Below are 22020 nucleotides of genomic sequence, written 5' to 3'. Positions count from 1 at the left end.
TCCCACTTCCCTTCAACGTGTTTGCAACTTTGATCTCAGAAGTAGATTAAGTGAGAAAAATAAAATATTAATACCTTGATGCTACAAAAACGATGTCTTTCATTTGGAGGCTTGGTTGCGCGAGGCATGGTAAAATTCTTCCTATTATAAGTGCTTGAAGGTGATATGAGATATATTTTTTTTAACGCAGCACAAAAAAATATATATATATATTTCCTAGAATATGTTCGGAATTTTTTCTTCATGTTTTATTACACGGAACACTAAGCTTGGCTATAATCAACTAACATAAAACATTTTTTATGCGAGATGTTAACTTATGTACCCATTACAGATTGCCTTTCTATCCTTATTTCGAATTGATGTAAGGCAATACAGAGTCAGTATTTGTGCACGTATAAAGAAAAGAAAATTTGAGTTTGTAGGTAAATATTTGTGCTTTTATGATCACTAAATTGTGATACGCAGGTTGTGATTTTGTTATTTAATAATATAACTTTACCACTATTATTCTGAAGTTGATTATTTATATGTGATATTCTATCAATAAGGGAATGCTATAAACTTTTGTTGTGATTAAAAAGCTATATACACACTAATACATTGTACATATATACACATTATACACATATACACATTACACACATACCTATATACAGAGACCGGAAAAATTCGCGAATTCATTTCGCGATAGGCTAAAATACAAATAGTTATACCTCAGTGCTGCCTCTGCTATTGGCTCACAACTCACCTGGATGACTCTGGGCCAATAAGAAACACCCAAACAACGCTTTATCGAATCACAGGCTGCTACGTTGGGGCGTCTCGCAAGACAGCAGCCAACGGGTGGGTGACATTTGACCGAGAGTACGTATAACTATATAAGTTCATCCTACAGGTCATTGAACCCGCGAATTTTTCCGGTCCCTACCTATATATAGGGATAGGAAAAATTCGCGGGTTCAATTCGCGACAGGCTAAAATACAAATAGTTACACCTCAGTGCTGCCTCTGCTATTGGCTCACAACTCACCTGGGTGACTCTGGGCCAATTAGAAACGCCCGACCAAAGCTTTATCGAATCACAGGCTGCTACGTTGGGACGTCTCACAAGACAGCAGCCAATGAGTGGGTGGCATTTTACCGAGTGTACGTAGAACCATGGAGTTCATCCTGCAGGTCATTGAACCCGCGAATTTTTCCGGTCCCTACCTATATATCATACACATAAACACATTATACACATATACACATTATTCACGTATACACATTATACACACATATATATTATACACATACATACACAGTACTATATATGTATAGACACTGCGGAATTTTCCTTGTTCGCAGGGAACGAGACGCTTGATGCAGTATTCATGAGCCGAAGAGAAGGGGCCATTGTCACGCAGACACGCACGTGGATTACGGAGTGAAAAGCGCCCGCGCGAACACGACTCCAAAGCCCCGCGGGGGGAGACGAGGAGAGGGCTGCCACGCGACGAGACAGTGTTCCGTTTCCCTGGCATGGCGCGCACAATGGCGCACGGGAGCTGTCGCCAGGACGCAGCGGCTCCACAGCTCCCGCATGGCGGACGGACGCTTCGGGCGAGTTGGCCAGCGAGTAGCTGGGCGAGTGCTCCGTTGCACGGGGCGAGTCGAGACCCGCTAGCAAGCCCGTCACGTCATTTTTTTCTTTTTAATTTTTGATTTACGTTGATACTGGATATTTCTTTTTTATTTTCGGGGTTTTATTTTAGTTTCATTCTAATCAATAAAAGTACTACCTTTTTTTTTTGACGTGACAACGTCTAATAAATCGATGAACGTCGGCTGCACTCACGAAAAAGTGTCCCGTTACGCTCATTTTACGCTTGCGCCGCATCTATCTCTCTTCCACTCGATTGAAACAACCATCGATTTGACTGTTTTGAGGCACATTAAACTTGAAACACTCCCATTCGTTTCCTACTTTTCCTATCATCGTCCTATCCTTAACAGAATATCACAGATTGGAAGAAGTTAAATAGCAAACATGTATTAAAGTTATAGTTGAAATAATCTCTTCGTTAAAGTAACAAACATATTTGAATTAATGAGTGCAAATAAAAGTAAATTTATCATTTAAATTTTAGATTTCATTTCACTCCTCCTTTGTATCCACAAAATAGTGATAATTCAAAAAAAAAATCCAATTTTATTCATAAAAGTATGCAATAATTTCATCAATGTTTTGTTATGACGTCACGTTAAACTATCGTCCGTAAACCGACGTTACAGACAACCTTTTTTTTTTATGTTTAAAAACATCTTAGCTCTCGGCATGAGGCATTTCGTAGGAGTAATTTCATGGAAACGGAACGGAAGTCGATGAACGGAAAGGTGACGAAGATAACGGACCCATGTGTAGCAACATAACATCTTATATATTCACTTTCGTGAACGTTAGGATACATAACAAACGAAACTTTATGGAACTATCCCGGAATATAAAAGGCTTACTAAAATAGTAATAGAAAAAGTAATCTAAAGCTTTTAAATACCTAAGAAAACGGCCATTACAATACATATTTTCTTTGCATAATGCCACGTGCTCTGAAGCACGTCCTTGTTAACTTCAAGGCACGCGGTTCATATCTCGTCAAGTGAAATTTATTTTACTGTGTTTAGTATCATTATATCATATTTTATAATTATAATTTTTAATCATTTCAATAAGAATAATATTTGTTTGTAGTAATTATTTAGACTGATTTAAGTCCGTTACGTATTGCTGTTTAAGAACAAGTCTTTATGAGTGTTGTTTGTTCACGTTTGTAATATCCTCAATAAACATTTCGTGTACTTCTCACAACACTGTTTTAGTGTTCGCTCTTATCAAACCTTCCTCTTGTTTTCCCTTTCGGGGGTAAACAAAAACAAATATAGAAACACATACTGAGTGTTATAATGTGTGTTTTAGAATGTTTCAGGTTAAAACTTTAGTAATGCCGCAGAAATATAACTTCTAAAGTGTGTGAAATATTGACAATATTAACTCTTTAATGAATTTTAAAAATATGGACAGGACTTTAATAAAATCCTGGTTAAAAATCAGGCACAAAGACGAGGTTTAGGACCTTTTCAAGTCTTTTTTCACTTTTATCCGAGTCGTTTCTAATAGTTTAAAATTTACGTTTGTTTCGTGCCGCTATCTGCGGTTAATGGCGGCAAGCAAAGTTAATGATTCAGGAGGCGAATTCTAGCGGTGGGTGCAGAAATTAAGTGTGTGATTCGCGTCTAGAAATTTTGCTATTTACTTGAAAAGCGAATATTTTATTGATTAGAATATTTATCGCACTCAGCATTATTTAAAAGAATTCTACTCTCAATTTCGTGTCCGAGTTTCGTATTATAAGTTTATTTTCAACATTACTAACATGAGAACACACGAACTTGCTTGTTACTTAGATTATATGTTTACACATCACTGGTGAACTCTAGCTCACATTTTTTTTTTTTACAATTTCATACCAGATCTGTTTGGAATAATTTTTAAAGATCAATCTTAATACAGCAATTGCAAGTTATTATAATAAAAACATTAGTTAGTTTGATTTAATTTATTTGTTACTGTCATAAGGTACGTATTTTCCACAGATATTTTTCAACGGTGTTGTTATTTACATTATTCAGACATTTGTTTTATCTTCTAATATTTGGCGGATATTTGTCTCTTTTACGTTGAAAATTATTTTTGAAATTATTATTGTAATATATATGTTTTTTTTTGTAAATTATTATTTTTATTTTTTTTATAATATATATTTTTAACATTTTTATTCGGTTGTCACTTTTACTTTACACGTTCTCTTACTGAACTAATTAATTTTTGTTATGGTCATTAGACCAGTCTTTAACAGTACTCGCTGAAAAAAAATAGTGAATGATAGCAGACCTTATTTAACAGAAATAGTGTAAATTAGCGCTTCACATTTTGTTATATAGCCCATTAACTGACCACTTGCATTTCCTTCGGCATATACAGGTGAACCTTTACATCTTTCAAAACGAAGGAAACGTGTTTCTCTGTACCAGCCTTCAAAACCCCTCACTTGCCGTGGTTCATTCAATAAGTACTTCTGACCCATTACTATGCATGCTAGCAGACTAACCAATTGTTCGTTCCTCAACCTGAAGTGCAAATTACAGTCGCAATAAGGTTTTCATTTCGAAATTTGGCATTTTGCTTAGTTGTGATTAAAATAAACTCTACAAATGTCATATGTATTAAAATATATTAAAATAAAAGAATTGAAGCAATAGTATGACGCCCAAATTGTTCCTGCATATTGACATGAGCTAGTGGAAGAATAGGGGTCGTTTTCAACTCAATTTGAAAGTATTATGCATTGTTTTCCCCAGATATGTACATGTGGTGCGTAATTAAAAACAAATATTGTATTTTGTTAAATTGATGCATAGACGTTATCAGACTTTCACTGAAACTCCTTGGTGCGTGGCTGGTAAATAATAAGCGCCTATGTCACGGAATGTGGACATTTATACGGTAGACGTAATTACCTTCCATCCTCAGAATTCTAACTGGTTCACCTGGAAGACAACGGAACATCTCTCATACTGACCTGTAGTAAACAATGTAATTACGATTTGAGAGGCTTTAAAAGGCTTCAAACCGTCTTGCCTTTATATAAATAAATGTGATGAATTTTTAAGTAATATAAACCACGTCAGTATTTGGGAAGATATTATTTGTAAACTTTGCAACATTTTTGATTCAATGTCAAAATGTATTATTGATTAATATTCGTATTCACAACTATAAGACATATTTTACAACTAATTGTTGATTAGCATTAATGTTTGTATTAACTACTATGAACCATTTTACAACTAAGTGCTGATTGGCTGAAAAAACAATTATAATATTTTTCTATTGTGATTGCTGGTATTTTCATATAGTCCTTCATATATGTAAGTTTATTATTGTAATTAGTCAGTGAGCTATGATTGGTGTATAAGTGAACTATTCTGTCATTAGTAAGTTAAGACCTGTGTTTAGATTTATAATAATACTGTGTTAATTCGCCAATAACACAATTGAGTCGAATAATAACCGACCAAGACCCATTCCACTGGACATTTATATATTTTGCACAATATTTTATCACATTTGAGGACCGTATTGGAAAACGTTTTCTGTGCATTTTATCGACTAATAGAATGCTGGATACGAGTTGGCACCAAGTGCCTGTTTCGTAAAGACACGAAACGTTTTTGTTATGTATTTTATTACCAAGAACATTTATGGATGATTTATGGCATAGTTATATTTTAGGGATATCCATCGAAATAGAACGATCAAATGAAATTTACGCGTCATTGCGTTATGCACTTTTGGGTCAACACAAATAAAATGTAGTCACAAAGTAGTTTTGATAAACATTCAGACTTAGAATAAAAAAAATATTTTAAAAGCAATAACCAATAAAATAAATATTGCAGTTGGTCTAAGTTCATGCAAATATTTTTTATGCGAAAGGAATTATTTTCTTTAAAACAAAGATTCATTCACACAATCTAATGGAAAGGAATACTTTTTATATGTTATTTAAAGCAAGCAATAAACCAAGGAAGTCATATATTTTATCATGGAGAGCCTTGAATAAACTTACCCAAAAAGAACTGAATTTGTTCTCTTAATGTTGTTGCAGTCAAAACGTGCAATTCTCGCAACTCAAGAAGCCCATAAAAGTAACTGTGGAGCTTCAATTGTATTCATAATGCTCACAATAATAAATCTAGCTATACAAATGCACACAAAACGCAGAATAATTCCATGCATATCAAAGAATTTTACTTTTGTGGAAAGTTGAATAAGTATGCACCAGCTTATCCCTTCAAAAATGAAAGAAAAATAAATTTATTTGTTATAACGTCTGCTTGAAAAATAGAAAGATGAAGGGAACCTTATGAGTTGGTCACAGATGTAAAAAAAAAAAAATTATTATTCAGTAATTGTATTATGATCATATGTATAAGATTAAAAGAATGGAACTAAAATACTTCAACGAAAACAAGCTACACTGAATTAAAATGTGAAAATAAATTTACGTCATTTCAAGATATGACAAAATGGCAAACCTCTCTCTACTTAAAAATTGGCTGACATCTTACAGTAAATCAAATTCATGAACAAAAAAAGGTGATAATTTTTGTTTAACTTTGTGACAAATGAAACTATTTAATACTATTTAGCTCCTCGTTTTTTGTGGCAAATTTCTCATTGATATTCAAAATAAGTGACTTTGTGCTATACAATAACGTGCCACGTTTGCTATAATTAGAGCCATTATTAATTTAATTTTTTATCACCGAAATCCTGAAAATATTAATTTTTTTATTAAAGTGAAGTTCATTTCTCAATTACAAAAACCATGGTGAAATTGGGTCTGCTTTAAATTGTAAAGTAGAGTAATTGTAACGTCATGACAACCGCACTAACCGCCATATTACTCATAGCTTCACTTTCCTCCGGTGTAAGCTGCCATGCTTACCACTTAAATTTAACCAATCATGACGACCGTTTAATAAATTCTTTAATGTTACCCAAATTATTCGAGGTAAAAAAAAAACTTCAAATATTCAGGCAGTCGAATAAATTTGGGTATTCAAATAATTTATCCTTGATCCTTCTTTTGTGCATGCACTTTCGCAACAAATAATACGTGCAGAGAAATAAGAGAGGAATGATGGAAACAATGGCAATCCAAAGAGAGGGGTGACGGGGGTCAATTCCCTACACTCCCCTTAAACTAATGACCTGGAGCTATAAAAAAACTGCGGACTATATCTGACCTTTTAAGTTGGTACGATGATTTTGTAAACATGTACGTATATTTTCACCTATTTTTTAGTGCTACAGTCATGATGCGTTTTTTCGTTTAAACTTTGGTAATCTAAAAATCAAATAAACCCATTGTTTTTATCACGAGTTTTCAAGACGTCAGACATGCGTTTAAATATTCTTTTAAGAGGGAATTGTTCTTTTCAAAATTTTGGACTCCCCATTTAAATGGTAGGTGTTACATTCCCTTACCGCCCCCCCCCCCAAAACCACATTTTCCTGACATCTATGTACCTTCCTCAAAATTAAAATTTTGGTCCACCACTGCGTGTAACTCGTAGAATTTAAATAATTTTTATTCAATTGATTTGAATGCTTTGATTCCTTATTAAAGTTTTTAAATTTTCTTGAACATTATATTTTCCAAATATCGTTCTGTAGTGTTTTCACCCAATCATATAGTTCCGAAAATTGTCTAATTATTGTGAGCTATGATTTAAAAATATATTTGGTTCGAAAGTATCAAATTGTTTAAAATAAAATTATAAATACATTTTTATTACTCCAAAAAATGTTTTAATGATTTCATTCAAGAGAAATATCACATACTAAAACTAACTCCTCGGAAAAAATATAAGTTTATTTAACATAACACTTACTGAAACAGTTAAAGTTTTGTAATGAAAAGTATAATTTATTACTTCGAATTTGAGACTTGAGTTTCTGTTACCATATTAACCATTAGGAATAATTTTAGCATGTCGACCTCAACCAAAAAAAATATTCAATCAATTACTATGCCTTAAAACAGTTGAGAAACACCATCATGCAAGAAAGTTTCCCTTCCCCTTGAGGTCTAGCAAAGCCCTCATCTTGCGATCGTGAGAGCATTCTGAATCCCACATTAAAACAAAAGTAAAAAACTTGAGCGAGTCTTTTAGACCTTGACAGTGAAGTGTTAAGATGTAACTACGGTTACGAGCAAATTCACGTGTTCTCATGTTGCAAATAAATTTATAATGCGACACTAGGACACGAAATATAACGCAAAATTATTTGAAATAATCCCTATAATACCTTTAATTTATTATCCAGGAAAATTGTTATGGAACAAACCGGTTGTCAGAGATATTTAACATTTTGTTGGTTGTCTAAAGCATTACGAACGCAGCGCTATCTTTAAAGTATTAAGTTGCACTCCAATAGATATCTTACAACACATATTCTAATACTAAGTTTATGTATGTTTATTTGTTTTTGCTTAAACGACAGAAATCGTTATCTAAACACTTCCTACAAAAAACCTTGACCTTAAGCTGATTCAACATTTAAGATTCAACAGAAAAATTGTCATCATGAAATTCTTTTATATTTCATGGCGTGGTATGCATATACGATAACAATTTGTTATGTCTCTAAAGTATGATGAACGCTGCGCTCTCTCAACATGTTAATTAAGGATTGTCAAAAAGTTAATGATTTTAAAGGTTTTTTTTAGTTAATATAATTTCATTTTACTACTATAAATCAAAACAAAGATTTTAAGTATAGTTATACTATTTTAAAGTTTTATTTTTAATACGTAGGCATGGTGCAAAATTATCTACGTTCACGAAAGCCATGTATAGCTACGGATGAATCACGCGGATGCGCCATAATTTCGGGATTTCTGACATGTCCACATATGGCAACACCGTGTTTACACACTTCCGTTCCAAATCAAATTCTATTCCACTGGGATCCACACATAACATATAAACATAAACTTAGAACTGTCATAACTTGGAAACCCTTTAACTTATAAACACACAAACCCCGAAACACGCAACTTAAGAATCACCATAACCTAAAAAAACGAAACATAGAAGGTGCATAACTCAGAACATTCTATCTTTTGTGTTTCTAAGTTACGATAGCCACCCCGTTCCTTTCACGAAATTACTCCTACCAGTTTCCGTATAGCAAGAGCTAAAGTGTTCACACATAAAATTGATATATTTACTTGAACACAACATGTGGCGACATCTGTTGGCGAGTGGAAGCAACAGCTGAAGTTCGTGGTGACGTCAGAGTTTCACAATTAACTTATATCAGCCCCTTGACAATTATTCTTCTGTACCTTACCCAATACATCTTTCGTAAGTCGAATCCACGTCACCATATGACCCAACACTGCTAAACTCTCAAAAATCTTATTTAAATTACCATCCTCCCAATCCTTCATAAGTAGGCCTAAAATCCATTCATCACACGGTAAAAGATAGTGCTTTTTTTACAAGTGACGTACTATCAAAATGAAAATAGTAATAACAATATAAAACGATAAAATTATTTAATTGCCTACAAAAACAATAAAACAAAAAAATTAAACATAAGAGTTTTTGAAATTTATTTTAATTTTAATATACAGTATTATCAAAAAAATTCGTCAAATATTATTTGAGGCAACAAATATCCGGAATTATGTCGAAGGCAATAACATTGTAGTGTGTCTGTGAAAATACATACATTCAGATAATAAAATTAAAATGTAATAAACACTATCATTAACAAATATACATTAGCGTATTTAAATAAATTTAATTTTTTTTAAACAAAATATAAATTCAATATTAATATTATCAATTCAGTATTAATATAAATAAGTGTATAACATTATTGAATTTAGTAAAATAACCGAGATAACATATATAAAAATGAAAATCAACAAATATGCTGAATTTTTATTCTAATTCATTAATTTATATCATTTATTAAATAATGTAATAATTTATAAAATATAAAGCAAATTAATTATGCAGCACACTCTAATTAAAAAACATTTGAATATTTACTTGAAAATCTATATAATCACAATTTATACCACTAATGTTGAAAATAAATAAACGTTTTTAATTATGCGGACCAGTATTCAATATCAACCACTGAAGTATAAAATTTTTAAAGCACAGTATACAATTTTTTTTTGTACAGAGCCTTTTGTTTTTATCTGGTGCAAAATTTCATTTAATGGTGCGCGAGCATCGTAAAAATTCAGAAATGAGGTATAATTAAAAAAAAAAAAAAACTAAACTCCTGCTTTCGTATGAGATTTTCCACGAGGAATTAGGGGCACCACGGTTCCACACTTCCGATCCGTGCGTGAAATAATGTCCATTCGCGAAAATAACACCTGCCGAACGCCGTGTGCCGAGAGCTTTCAGCCTGATCGTCACGTGACTGCGCACACCCCGACTCGAGCGCGGACCCCGGGGACAAGGCGTGACGTCAGAGATGCGGACGTCTGATCCGGGTATGGAGGGAAGCCTTCTTTTCACAAACGAGAGAGCCAAAACCCGAAGTTCCCCGAAGTTCATGTTTTTTTTTTCGTACCTTCGATGTAGCTATCCTAACCAAATCAACCGTCCACAATGTTTTAAAGTATTTATAACGTACGTTAACATAACCTAATTGATAGAGACCGGAAAAATTCACGAATTCATTTCGCGATAGGCTAAAATACAAATAGTTATACCTCAGTGCTTCCTCCGCCATTGGCTCACAACTCACCTGGATGACTCCGAGCCAATAAGAAATACCCAACCAACGCTTTATAGAATCACGGGCTGCTACGTTGGGGGGCGTCTCACAAGACAGCAGCCAATGGGTGGGTGACATTTTACCGAGAGTACGTATAACTATGAAGTTCATCCTACAGGTCATTGAACCCGCGAATTTTTTCCTGTCCCTACTAATTGATCATTAGTATTTTTTTATCAACATCGCCATATTTATTTACAATGAACCAAAAAAAAAAAAACCGAAGATGCACGATCGGGCGTTCGGCTCTCTCGCCTGTGAAGAGAAGGGTTCCCGGGTACTGAAGAGGAGAACTCACCGGACGCCCGCCCAGGTTGCGCACACGGCAGCGCAGGAAGGCCGCACCGCCCAGCTGCGCCGTCACGTTGGTCACCAGGTTGTTGTCGAACACGGGCTCCGCGGAGGCCCTGCCGCGCGGCGGCGGGCCCAGCCCCGCCCCCGGGGTCCTCTCCGTGCTGCCCGGGTCGGCGGCGGCGGCGGCGGCGGCGCCTTCGCGCGAGTCTGCAACCGGCGCCCGCACTTGTTTAGACCACACCCCCACCCCCACCCCGGGTTACCCGCAGGGCCGGCGCGTCCATACAGGCGAACCAGGCAACCGCCTAGGGCGCCAAGTAGCTGGGGGCGGCGCAGCACGACACACAACAGCTGATACAATATGTTTAACGATTATTGAAACTAGATGAAAATGGATTTTTGTAACAGTTTGGAATGTTCATATTGATATAAGTAATTATTTAAAAGTCCACGGTGACCTGTTTATGATTTGTAATAATTAAAAAAAAAAAAAAAAAAACTCAAGCCTGCTTACATTTGATCGTTGACAAAATCTTAGGCTTACGTGATGTATTTTGAGGCAAGGAATTTTTTTTTTTTTGGAGGTGTCCGGCGGGGGGGGGGGAGGGGGCGCTTTAAGGTTTTTCGCCTAGGGCGCCTATTTACCTTGCACCGGCCCTGTCTGCAACCCCACCCGCACCCCCCGGGTTACCCGAGAATATTCAACTATCTTCCCTTGTAATGAAAAACCAATCAGGGTGGAAAACAGTCTTTGCCCCTGCTTTTTTTTGAAAACAGCCTCGGGCTACGCTATATTCCTATGGATCTCTGGAGAACCACAGGATCGGGTTGCAGCTAACATCAAGCAAACAGTAGAGGAGCGACGATAGCATCCGCGACATCTCTCTCACTGAAAAATGTCTCGGCTACAATATTAAAGTATACAACACAAAATTTACGTCACCGTGTTTATATTACAGGTAATACTTACATTAGTTTTACACCAAACTTTTAACCTCAAAATACAATTATTTACACATGTATCTGGAATAGTAGTAGTCAACGTTTACACTTTAACCCCCCTACATTTAAACTATAAAATGTTATTTTATCACTCTATTATGAGATTTAACATGACAATGTTTATGATATTTGCATTAAAGAAGGCAGGATAATTTGTTTTCGTGTTTTTTTCTGTCTATGTACATGAATGACGCCCAAATTGAAAATTTCTCGTCCTGGAAAGTACCCGAATGCAGACGTGAGTGCACCCCGAATCATATGGATCATGACTGTAAACACTGCCCCCACGTCACACACTCGCGCATACAGGTACAAGGCCCGTTCCGTAGTGACACGGAAACGTAAAAAAACGGAAAACAGAATACGCACTCGCTAAACTCATACGCTTCACTATCAGTCTGCCGCTTCTAAAATGCACGCAAACGTAACAAATGGCAAACATTGTGATTAATATTTCACGGTCACACGAAGACAATCATTTAATTAGGAAAATTTTTACACACGAGAATATAACATGATCAGTATTTACACATATATTAACTTTATTTTTTGCGAGTTCCTCTTTTATGCGTTGGCCCATGGTTCATCCGATTGAATTGCGATTATGCACACCAGACATTCGAAACACAAAAATAAAAAAATCTTCACTGGCTAGGTGAAACTTTGAGGGGGGAAAAACCTTTCGTGGCAGAATTTAATTATTTCTGATGTACGTTCGCCATCGCATACGGGCACTGCTTAGTTTTTTTTTTTTTTTCATTTGAGGCGCGGCAGTGGCGTATCCACGAGAAGGGGCATATTAAATAAGCGGTGCGTGATGTTTGCCGCCTGTGGATTTCCTAAGCGAAGCGCGGTTACGTCAGCTAGCATATTATAAAAATAAACTATAAAACTATGATAGAACACTCGATATTCTTTTTTTTTAGGAACAAATTTTAACTTTTAAACGAACAAGTCTACCACTGTGGCAAAACACTCGGTTTCTGTTGGTCGCACGGATTGACTTGAACGCAAGACCTGGGGGTTTATTCAAAGTTTCCAGCGTTTTCTATCGGAACATTTCGATATCGATTCCGACATATAGCTCTCTGGCCGATCGGCAACACACGGTTCCGAACGATCGTAATCGAAAGGTACTGAAATTGCTATTCTAAGCGCGGTATCGTTACGAGGCCTAACTATCTCGGCAAAGTTCGGGTTACGATTTCCCCCTCTGCAATTTTTCTGGCAGCGAAGATGAGATTATGAAAACTGCAACATTACAACAAAAAACACTTCATATTTCTAACAAATTTATAAATAAAAACACAAAGTTTATAAGACAATATACTTTCCAGATGTTTCAATGTTGATAAAAGTATTTATAAACATCTTAAGTAATTTTAAAAGTGATCTAGCAAACGAAAACATGTTTATTTCTTAAATTATTTTTACGGGATATTTGAAGTTAAATGTTTAGAGTTGTTTGCACGTGGTCGGTCATTGTATTATTGAAATAATGGATGCTCGGCGATCTCGTGTGAGTGAGAGGCAAATTAAAATGTTGCTTTATTTTATGGAGGAACACCCCGAATTCTTGCGGAGAAAATTTTCATCGAATTCCACATCGAAAATACACACGCTGAGTTATTGTTGAAACTTTTGATATCTAAAACAGGCGAATAATTTATGAATATGTATTTTGAAAGTTGGGTTATTTTTCAATTTACTTGCATAAAATCTTCGTTATAATATTGTTATTATAGAAAGAACGTCTTTACATTCCCACTTAGTTATTATGTATCTGGAGCACTACTTACATTATGTAATTTTTCAATTTCTTTGATTGGATAGAAGTCGCTTCCTTATGAAGAAATACTTTCGTGTTTTTGGGGCGTTATTCAAGTATTTGGCCTAACAGTCACGTGATGACAGGGATTGCGGAAGTGCGAGGCAGTAGCGCGCATCGGCCGGTAGGACTACTACAGCACTTTATCGGAATTAAGTTTCGCGTCCATTACCGTTTCCTGAGTGGTAACAGTAATTACTGAAGATATTTGTACATGTATTATGGATCAATATTTTATACAAATTAAATGTACAAATATATTCAGTAATTGTATTATGGATCAATATTTTATACAAATTAAATGTACAAATATATTCAGTAATTTTTGTTACCACTCGGGAAACCGTAATGGACGCGAAACTTAATTCCGATTAAGTGTTGTAGTAGTCCTCGCCGCAGCGCGCGCTACTGCATCGCACTCCCGCAAGCCCTGCTGCCCTCTCGTGACTGTTAGGTCAACTACTTGAATAGCACCCCAAAATCATACATATTCAATGCTACTAGGAAAACATTTCCTTTTACAAAATATTAAAAACAATTGACACCTACGTAAAATATCATAAAAATATATCATGCCCAAAAACGTACTAGTTTCGACAATGTTTAACTATTTGTGTACACATAAATCGTGCATCCGACATGATTTCAACTGGCTGCTAATTCCCGATCGGCAAAGGTTTTTTGACAGCAATTGTATACTCGAAACATACCGATCGTTGGCTTCCGAGAATCGAAAGGTTCCGAGTTGATGAAAGTAACTTAGAATACCATATTGTAGAAAGCTTCCGATAATCGTGGCATCACGATCGGGAACTCTTTTCCGAGAAACTTAGAATAAACCCCCTGGGCTTTGCCGAGATAATCCGTACAGGTACACTTCCGCACGCTTGCCATTGTAGGAACTTTGTTCCGTGAGATCCTTCCCCGTTTACGAGATCCGTCTTCGCTTCATAGAACTGGCCTAAGTCTTGAGGGGGGGGGAGATACATAAACCGAAATACTTCATATTGATCCTCGGCAACGTCTAATTCAAGATTTCTCGCAAGTGCGGGGACGTTGCCGTGAGCCATTAGGTTTCCTCGCATTATGTCGCTTCTCCATACAGCCGTTTTACTCCCTCGACGTTGACAAGAAATTAATCAAATCATAATTCACTCATTCTTTAAGAAGAAGATAAAGTATCAGAAAGTCGCAATCTTGACTAACTAAGTATTTAGGCAATAACAGTAATATTGTTAATCGTTTAATAATTAAAAAATGTGTGCTTGGAGTCCATGCGCGACAGAAGTGAAACCTCTTGCTTATTATTTATTCCGCTGAGGTTGGAGTTAAAAAAAATGCACGAGTACTAAATTATGCTATTACGCAAGTATAGAAGTATGCAAGTTCGCAAGTATGCAATTATGCGAGTGTGAAAGAGTGGAAGTATGCAAGTATATAAGTGTGCACGTATGCAAGTGTGCAAGAATGCAAGTAAACAAGTATATAAGTGTGCAGGAATGCAAGTGTGCAAGTGTACAAGTATGCAAGTGTACAAGTATGCAAGTGCGTAAGTATATAAGTGTGTAAGTATGCAAGTGTGCAAGTATGCAAGTGTACAAGTATGCAAGTGTGTAAGTATATAAGTGTGTAAGTATGCAAGTATGAAAGAGTGCAAGAATGCAAGCGTGCAAGCATGCAAGCGTGCAACAATGCAAGCGTGCAACAATGCAAGCGTGCAACAATGCAAGCGTGCAACAATGCAAGCGTGCAACAATGCAAGCGTGCAACAATGCAAGCGTGCAACAATGCAAGCGTGCAACAATGCAAGCGTGCAACAATGCAAGCGTGTAACAATGCAAGCGTGCAACAATGCAAGCGTGCAACAATGCAAGTATGCAACAATGCAAGTGTGCAACAATGCAAGTATGCAAGTGTTTAAGAATGCAAGTGTGCAAGTATGATACGTCATTTCTACCTCTCCACTACCGTCTCTTCTACCGGTTCCCCTCATGTGATTGGAATTTGTAATGCTCGAAAATTGTAGTCCCCTCAGCAAAGAAGTTTCACTTCAAAATGTCTTCGTTAAAGTGGAGACCGCACACTGAGATATGTATCGTCTGTTTAGAGTATTATTACAGTTACAGTCGTTCAAAAAAAATACATTTAATACTAAAACCCAATGACTTTAAAGGGGAAACGATTTGTAACAGCCAGACATTCAGGCACTCAACTAGGTGACGTTAAATACTCATTTAAGGAAACCAAATATCCAGTTTTAAGATATATAGTTATTGCCTATAAATTGTTAAAACGAATATGGTGTTGTTGGGTAACTCTCTCTCCCCCTCATTAGCAAATCCGAATAATATAAAACAGAATAACAGAATTTTTTAAATTGGTATTAGAACTAACAAAGAAGTTTCCAATTTATAATGAATTGCAAACTAATATATTTTGTAAACGTGATTCTAATTTTGTCCATTAATTTTGTGTGTGTGGGGGGGGGGGGGATGTACCCTTACTTACAGTGATGTCATTACAGACGTTCATATACAACGAACACAATGTAGAATACTTAGGGGAATGAATTAGCCATGCAAGTTTTTCCTCCCAAAGTTCCTAAACATGTAATGGAAGGTTTTAAAACCTACAGGCCTAAGATTGTATGATAAATTTACCAAACATTCATGGCATTCTACATTGGTTTAGGAAAAATAATTACATGCAAAATAAATAGTACCATATTTTTATATTAAACTATCCGAAAAATTGAATATGTTAATACATTTCACTTTATGTTCCTTAAATTTATTTACAGTGTAATAATAAAGATGGCATAATTTTATTTACGTGGAATTTTGAAGCATGAACTCAGTTTTTTCTTTGCTAAATGTCGTCTACGGCAGTTTGATTTAGCATATTACGAAATGGATCCGCGAATTTTTTCTGGTGTCTACCTATGAATAGCTTAAATATATTCTACTAGCTGAAGTTCCTCGCGTTCTCGTGCTTAACACATCACAATATGAAGAACATCACTACCGAGTTTCACGACATACACTTGTAAAACGTGAAACTTTAAGTCCCATTGATTGAACAATCTCGGGGCATCAAGGCTACGTATCATAAAAACCGGGACGCCAATCTTCAGCTTCATTTTGGGGGAAGACAGGTAATCCCTTGGAAAGAAGTGACGGATGCACCAAACGATAGCGCGTTACAAATTCAAAGCAACGCCATCTATTGACGAAGTTGTAAACTAAACTGTTATTAGCACCTTTAGTTTGCTAGCAGCCGCGAGCTTAACTAAGCGGATGGGTTTCGCCAAGGAGAAGGACAGGAAGTCGCTAGAACTTACTATATGACCGTGTGGCAGACATAGACAAACGACAAAAACTCTGTGTTTGTGTGTCCATTACCTACCTCCTATGATTTTCTATTACAAAACTAAAATTTACCCCCCTTTTACTCCCTTATGGATGGAATCTCATAAATATGTGCAGTCTATGTCACTCTCTGGCCTATAAAAGATTTGCAAAAAAAAAAAAAAAAAAAATCATGTCGATCCGTTTCTGTGTTGCTGCGCGAAAGAAGGACAAACAGGCAAGCATACTTTCGTAACTATAATATTATAATCAGGGCCGGCGCGTCCATATAGGCGAACTAGGCAACCGCCTAGGGCGTCAAGTACCTGGGGGCGGCGCAGCGCGACACACAACAGCTGATACAATATGTTTAACGATTATTGAAACTAGATGAAAATGGATTTGTGTAACAGTTTGGAATGTTTATATTGATATAAGTAATTATTTAAAGTCCACGGTGACCTGTTTATGATTTGTAATAAGTAAAAAAGTAAAAAAAAGTAAAAATACACAAGCCTGCTTACATTTGATTGTTGACAAAATCTTAGGCTTACGTGATGTATTTTGAAGCAAGGAAAAAATGTTTTGGGGTGTCCGGCCGGGGGGGGGGGGACATTAAGGTTTTTCGCCTAGGGTGCCAATTTACCTTGCACCGGCCCTGATTATAATGGATAGTAGGAACGTATGGTATTTAAAGATATATAATTGGAGGCATTCTTTTTGCAATAGAAAAAGAGTATTTTTGTTTTCTTTGTCGTATCCATGCATGTGGGTGCGCGTAATCCGAATTTAAATTCCGAACGTTTGCCCGCCTGTCCCCTGCGACGCTGCGCCAATTATCCCTCCGGGGGGCGAAACCCCCGCAACCGGCCGCGATTAGAGCGCGACGCAGCCCTGGAGCAACGGACGCGGTATCGGTTAATTGGGGCTCAGACTCGAGACCGGCCAATCAGAGCGGAGGGCGTCCACTTGCCCGATCACGCGGCTGGAGGCGGCAAGAGACCCCGGCTTAGCTGGCGCGCAGCCTTCATGTATCGAGTCTGTGCAATCAACGGAACGTTAAAATCAAAATTTCCCGTTTTTCAAGTGAATGAACTACTGTGATTTCCCTCATATCATGATGAACTCAGCCCGGGCAATGCCGGGTACTTCAACTAGTATATTATATTCTAGCTACTCATAGGTAGACGCCGGAAAAATACGCGGATTCATTCAGTCACATGCTAACACACATTTGTGCTCAAACTTAAATTGGTTCAATATTAATCTGAAGGGCTCTGAGCCGATTAGAGACACTCAATTAATGTAGTATCGAATTACAAATCACCTACTGAGACGCCTCTCGAGTCAGCAGCCAAGAACAGGTTAAAGATTTCCATTGAAATCGCGAATTTTCCCAGTTTCTACGCGAAAAAAAAAATTATGATCTCTCATTAGACTGCAACTAAGGTATTTCTGCGATAGAGATTTTTTTTTTTTGTGATTGGCGGCCGTTTGCAAGAGAAGCCATTGTCCTGTTTGGCCGGGCCATTCAGCACGCGTTCGCTATCGCGCTTAATGGCTGTGATCCGGTGTGCTGGCAGTAGACATTCGCCTGAGAGAAACTCAGCTAAGCACGAAGCACAGGCAATGCTATAAAGTTTTAACACACAGCTGGCCTGGAAATCTTTTCGCGAAAAAATTAATTTCCCTAACTATAGAGGAGGCAAAATCAACAATAATGTATCCAAACACATTTAGATAGCGTTGTATAAAAAATAAAACCTTTTTGCTTGGTGACACGTGATTTTTTTTATTGTTGTAAACCTAGGATCGAACTCATTAGTTCGGAGGACGCAAGCATTAATATTATGGATTCACAAAATCAATTTAGGCATAATTCCTTATACAAGTCCACTGGAAGTTCCTTTCCCAGTACCTTGAGTTGTGCTGTGTGTCAGCGTACAAATGACATAGCTATTGACCAGACGTAACAGCCACACTAGTTGTTTCCGAATATTTACTTAAAGGAACATTTAAGTTAAAGTATTCCTAACAAGTTTTTGAAGCTATACTTCTTTGGGCGTATTATGAAAATATAATGAGACTGAATTATTACGATGCGCGCGCAGCATGCAACAAAAATTGACATAGTGAAAAGAGTACATCAATATATAAATTATATGTTCTTTTAAATAATATACTTTAGTAACTGACAATGAATACTGGTCCATATCATTAAAACAATTATTTTTTTTAAGAATAGAGGTAAATAATGTTTATAACCTTTTCCTAATGTATTTTAATATATATTTATATAAGTTCTGTTATGTTCTCGTATGTATAACGATGTCGGGTTGCTTGTAAGCTTCCATGGTCGCTGGCAGAGAGTATGTGAAAGGTTTGGTAGTCTCCTGGTCGTTTTCATGGGAGTATTGGTGAAGTTATGTTCCCGTGTGTATAGTTTATGTGCATAATAAATTATTTCGTAATTAAAATAAACATTCAGCATATTTATTGACATTTAGTACTATATAAAAGTGGTCTCGATTATTTTACTAATTTAAATAATTTTTTATGTTTATATTAATATTGAAACTGAGTAATTCATTTCTAAAATTTGATTTAATTAATATTTTTACAACCGTATTAATAATTTTAGTCCAGTCCTTTTATTATTTTGTTTCCATTAATTACATGCATGCAAAATTAAAGTTAGTTTTTGCTAGGCCAAGTTAGTATAACTTCTAACGTGCGTACATAAGTACACGCACCCATTTTTTTACTTAAAGAATTTCAGTCATTTTTGTGAATTTTCCGAATAGTTTTAAGAATGTTTACAGATTCGCCGATGCGGCATTTCTTGAAAGGACGAGCCGGTTATGCGTCTATGTGTCCTCTGAGAAGTAAGTAGCGCCATCTTTTAGTAAAAATGCTAACTGCTCTCTACACCCTTTCGTGTTAAACTGTCACTGACAAATGATTAACTTGAACATGCAAAGATAAAATTTTTCTGAAGAAACATTTGTAAGCGCAAACAAAAAACTGCCAAAAACGTATTTCTTTGTTGATACACCAGGTTGTGTCAGCGTCATAAGGATTCTGATATCCTTTCACGGCTAGTTTCTCACTGAACGCAACCTTGAAATTTAAAGACCCTTTTGATAAAGGCTGCATTGGTAAGAAAAAAATTGTTCTTACTGTTCTAAAAGAGCATAGAAATACAACAAATGGTAGGGGAAATAAAAGCACGTGACCAAGAGATTTAAGCTCGTTCATTTTAGATGAGAGAAACCTTTGAGTTGGAAAAACACTAACAACGGTACGAAAGAAACCCGAGGGATTTCTTCTGCGACATTGCCGGTATCGATTTACTTTCCCCTACTCCACCACTCCAACCACTAATTGCCTGTGGTAACAGCGGATCGTTCTAATGAAGGGGGATGTTTAAGCTGACACGCCGACTTCGTAGCGATGCGATGGAGCGAATACTCCATCGCTTCTCTAGAGCCTACATGTGTCACTTGCCTCCTTAAAGTCCTCATTCAAAATATTTTCACTTAAAATACTTGGTTTCGCTGGCTTTCCCCACTCAGTTTGGCGTGATTTGAAACCACGCGAAAAAAAAATTTGTAACATATTGTTTAGTTCGTTCTCAGTTAAATATGTAATGATAAACATGTCATTGCGTAAAACTTGTCCGTATGCATCCAGTGACTTACAAACATGTTTTGATTTTAAGTGAAGAGTATAATTTTACCAAAGTTTGTATAAATCGTGAATAAATTTTTTTTAAAGTGATAACCATAATATAGATTTTATTTTAAATATTTTTACACTTCCGTGTGAATGAATTAAATTCACAAAACTGTGGGGGAAAATTTAGGTAATTTTTACGTAGTAGACAGGTCCCTGAGTATGCCCTAAAACCCATCATAACATATATTTAAAGGTTCTAGAGGAGGCATATGCCAATGAGTTGGCCACTCAAAAAAACGACACTTCCTGGTATAAAGTCTACCCTATAGATTCTGAAGAAAAAAAAAATGCTTCGATAGTAAACACGTTTTATTTGCTTGATGTTGATCCTAAGCACTGGCAAGTCGAAAATTCTCATGTGCTTTGTTTGAGCGTCTTACTTGATTGCTTCCTTATTTCTTACCAACCTTAGCTTTCACGTACTGCTACAGCCGTTACAAAAGCCACGGCGGTCCGTTCGCTCACTCCGCGTGATCCGCGTTCAATTCCCGAAGGGGGGGGGGGGGGAACGTGGCGAACGTTGCAATGCGTCAGCGTATTTTCCAGGGGTACTTCCGTATCCGCCTTCACACACCCCCCCTCCCAACCAGCCAACCCCAATCATTTCGTCAAATTATTCCTTCTCATATTCTCTCATCTCATCAACCCTCAACGTTTCTACTCACCTTTATTCTAATCACAATTAATGCATACATTCCATCAGGTACCTGCTCACCTTACCGATTTGTGTTGTTATCTGGTAGGCCTAAGGGATCTCAAGAGCTAATTTTACTTAGCAACTGCACGTTATATTTTATGTTAAAGTACCTTAGGAAAATGTTTTTTGAAAGCGATTAGTCTAAACTAACATATATATATTTAATACTAAAATAGAGCTTACAATACAGCTTCCTCACTATTTTAAATATAAATTTCAACTGCACGACAGGACATTTTGCTCTATTTTGTGACCTTGTTCGTGGCATTGTTTAAGAATTGATTTTCTTTTAGTCCACCGCGTGAAATATTAAACTATTTCCTCCCGGAAGACGTTTATAGACTCGACCCTGTTTAATAGTATATGACGAATGAAAGGTAGATAAAAACCTGGCACGATATTATTTGTTTCAAGTAGTTTGGATACATAATTAAAATTTAAAATTACGCCAACAATGTTGAAAGTTCCGTGAATGCGGGTTTTTTTATATTCTTTAAATCACTGATAACATAGCACATTTGGCATCGGTCAGTGACATATAAAAATTGGTTGTCTGTAAAGTCGGTTTACGGACGATAGTTTAACGTGACAACGTCATAACAAAACACTGATGAAATGATTGCATACTTTTATGAATAAAATGGAATCATTTTTATTGAATTATCACTATTTTGTATGGATACAAAGAAGG

General features: G+C 36.3%; 1 protein-coding gene across 1 annotated transcript in view; it reads right to left on the bottom strand.

The window, feature by feature from the left end:
- The window catches only part of LOC134542327 (hemicentin-1-like), a 369603-nt gene that overhangs the window by 152417 nt on the left and 195166 nt on the right, over positions 1-22020 (bottom strand). Inside the window, exon 4 of the mRNA XM_063386475.1 lies at positions 10722-10924. Coding sequence (XP_063242545.1) covers positions 10722-10924 — 203 coding nt within the window. The remainder of the gene's footprint in view (positions 1-10721; positions 10925-22020) is intronic.

The sequence above is a fragment of the Bacillus rossius genome (assembly GCF_032445375.1).
Source record: "Bacillus rossius redtenbacheri isolate Brsri chromosome 4 unlocalized genomic scaffold, Brsri_v3 Brsri_v3_scf4_2, whole genome shotgun sequence".
In the NCBI taxonomy this organism is placed as follows: domain Eukaryota; kingdom Metazoa; phylum Arthropoda; class Insecta; order Phasmatodea; family Bacillidae; genus Bacillus; species Bacillus rossius.
Note: the sequence above shows the minus strand (reverse complement) of the source record. Positions and strands in the feature narration are given on the sequence as shown.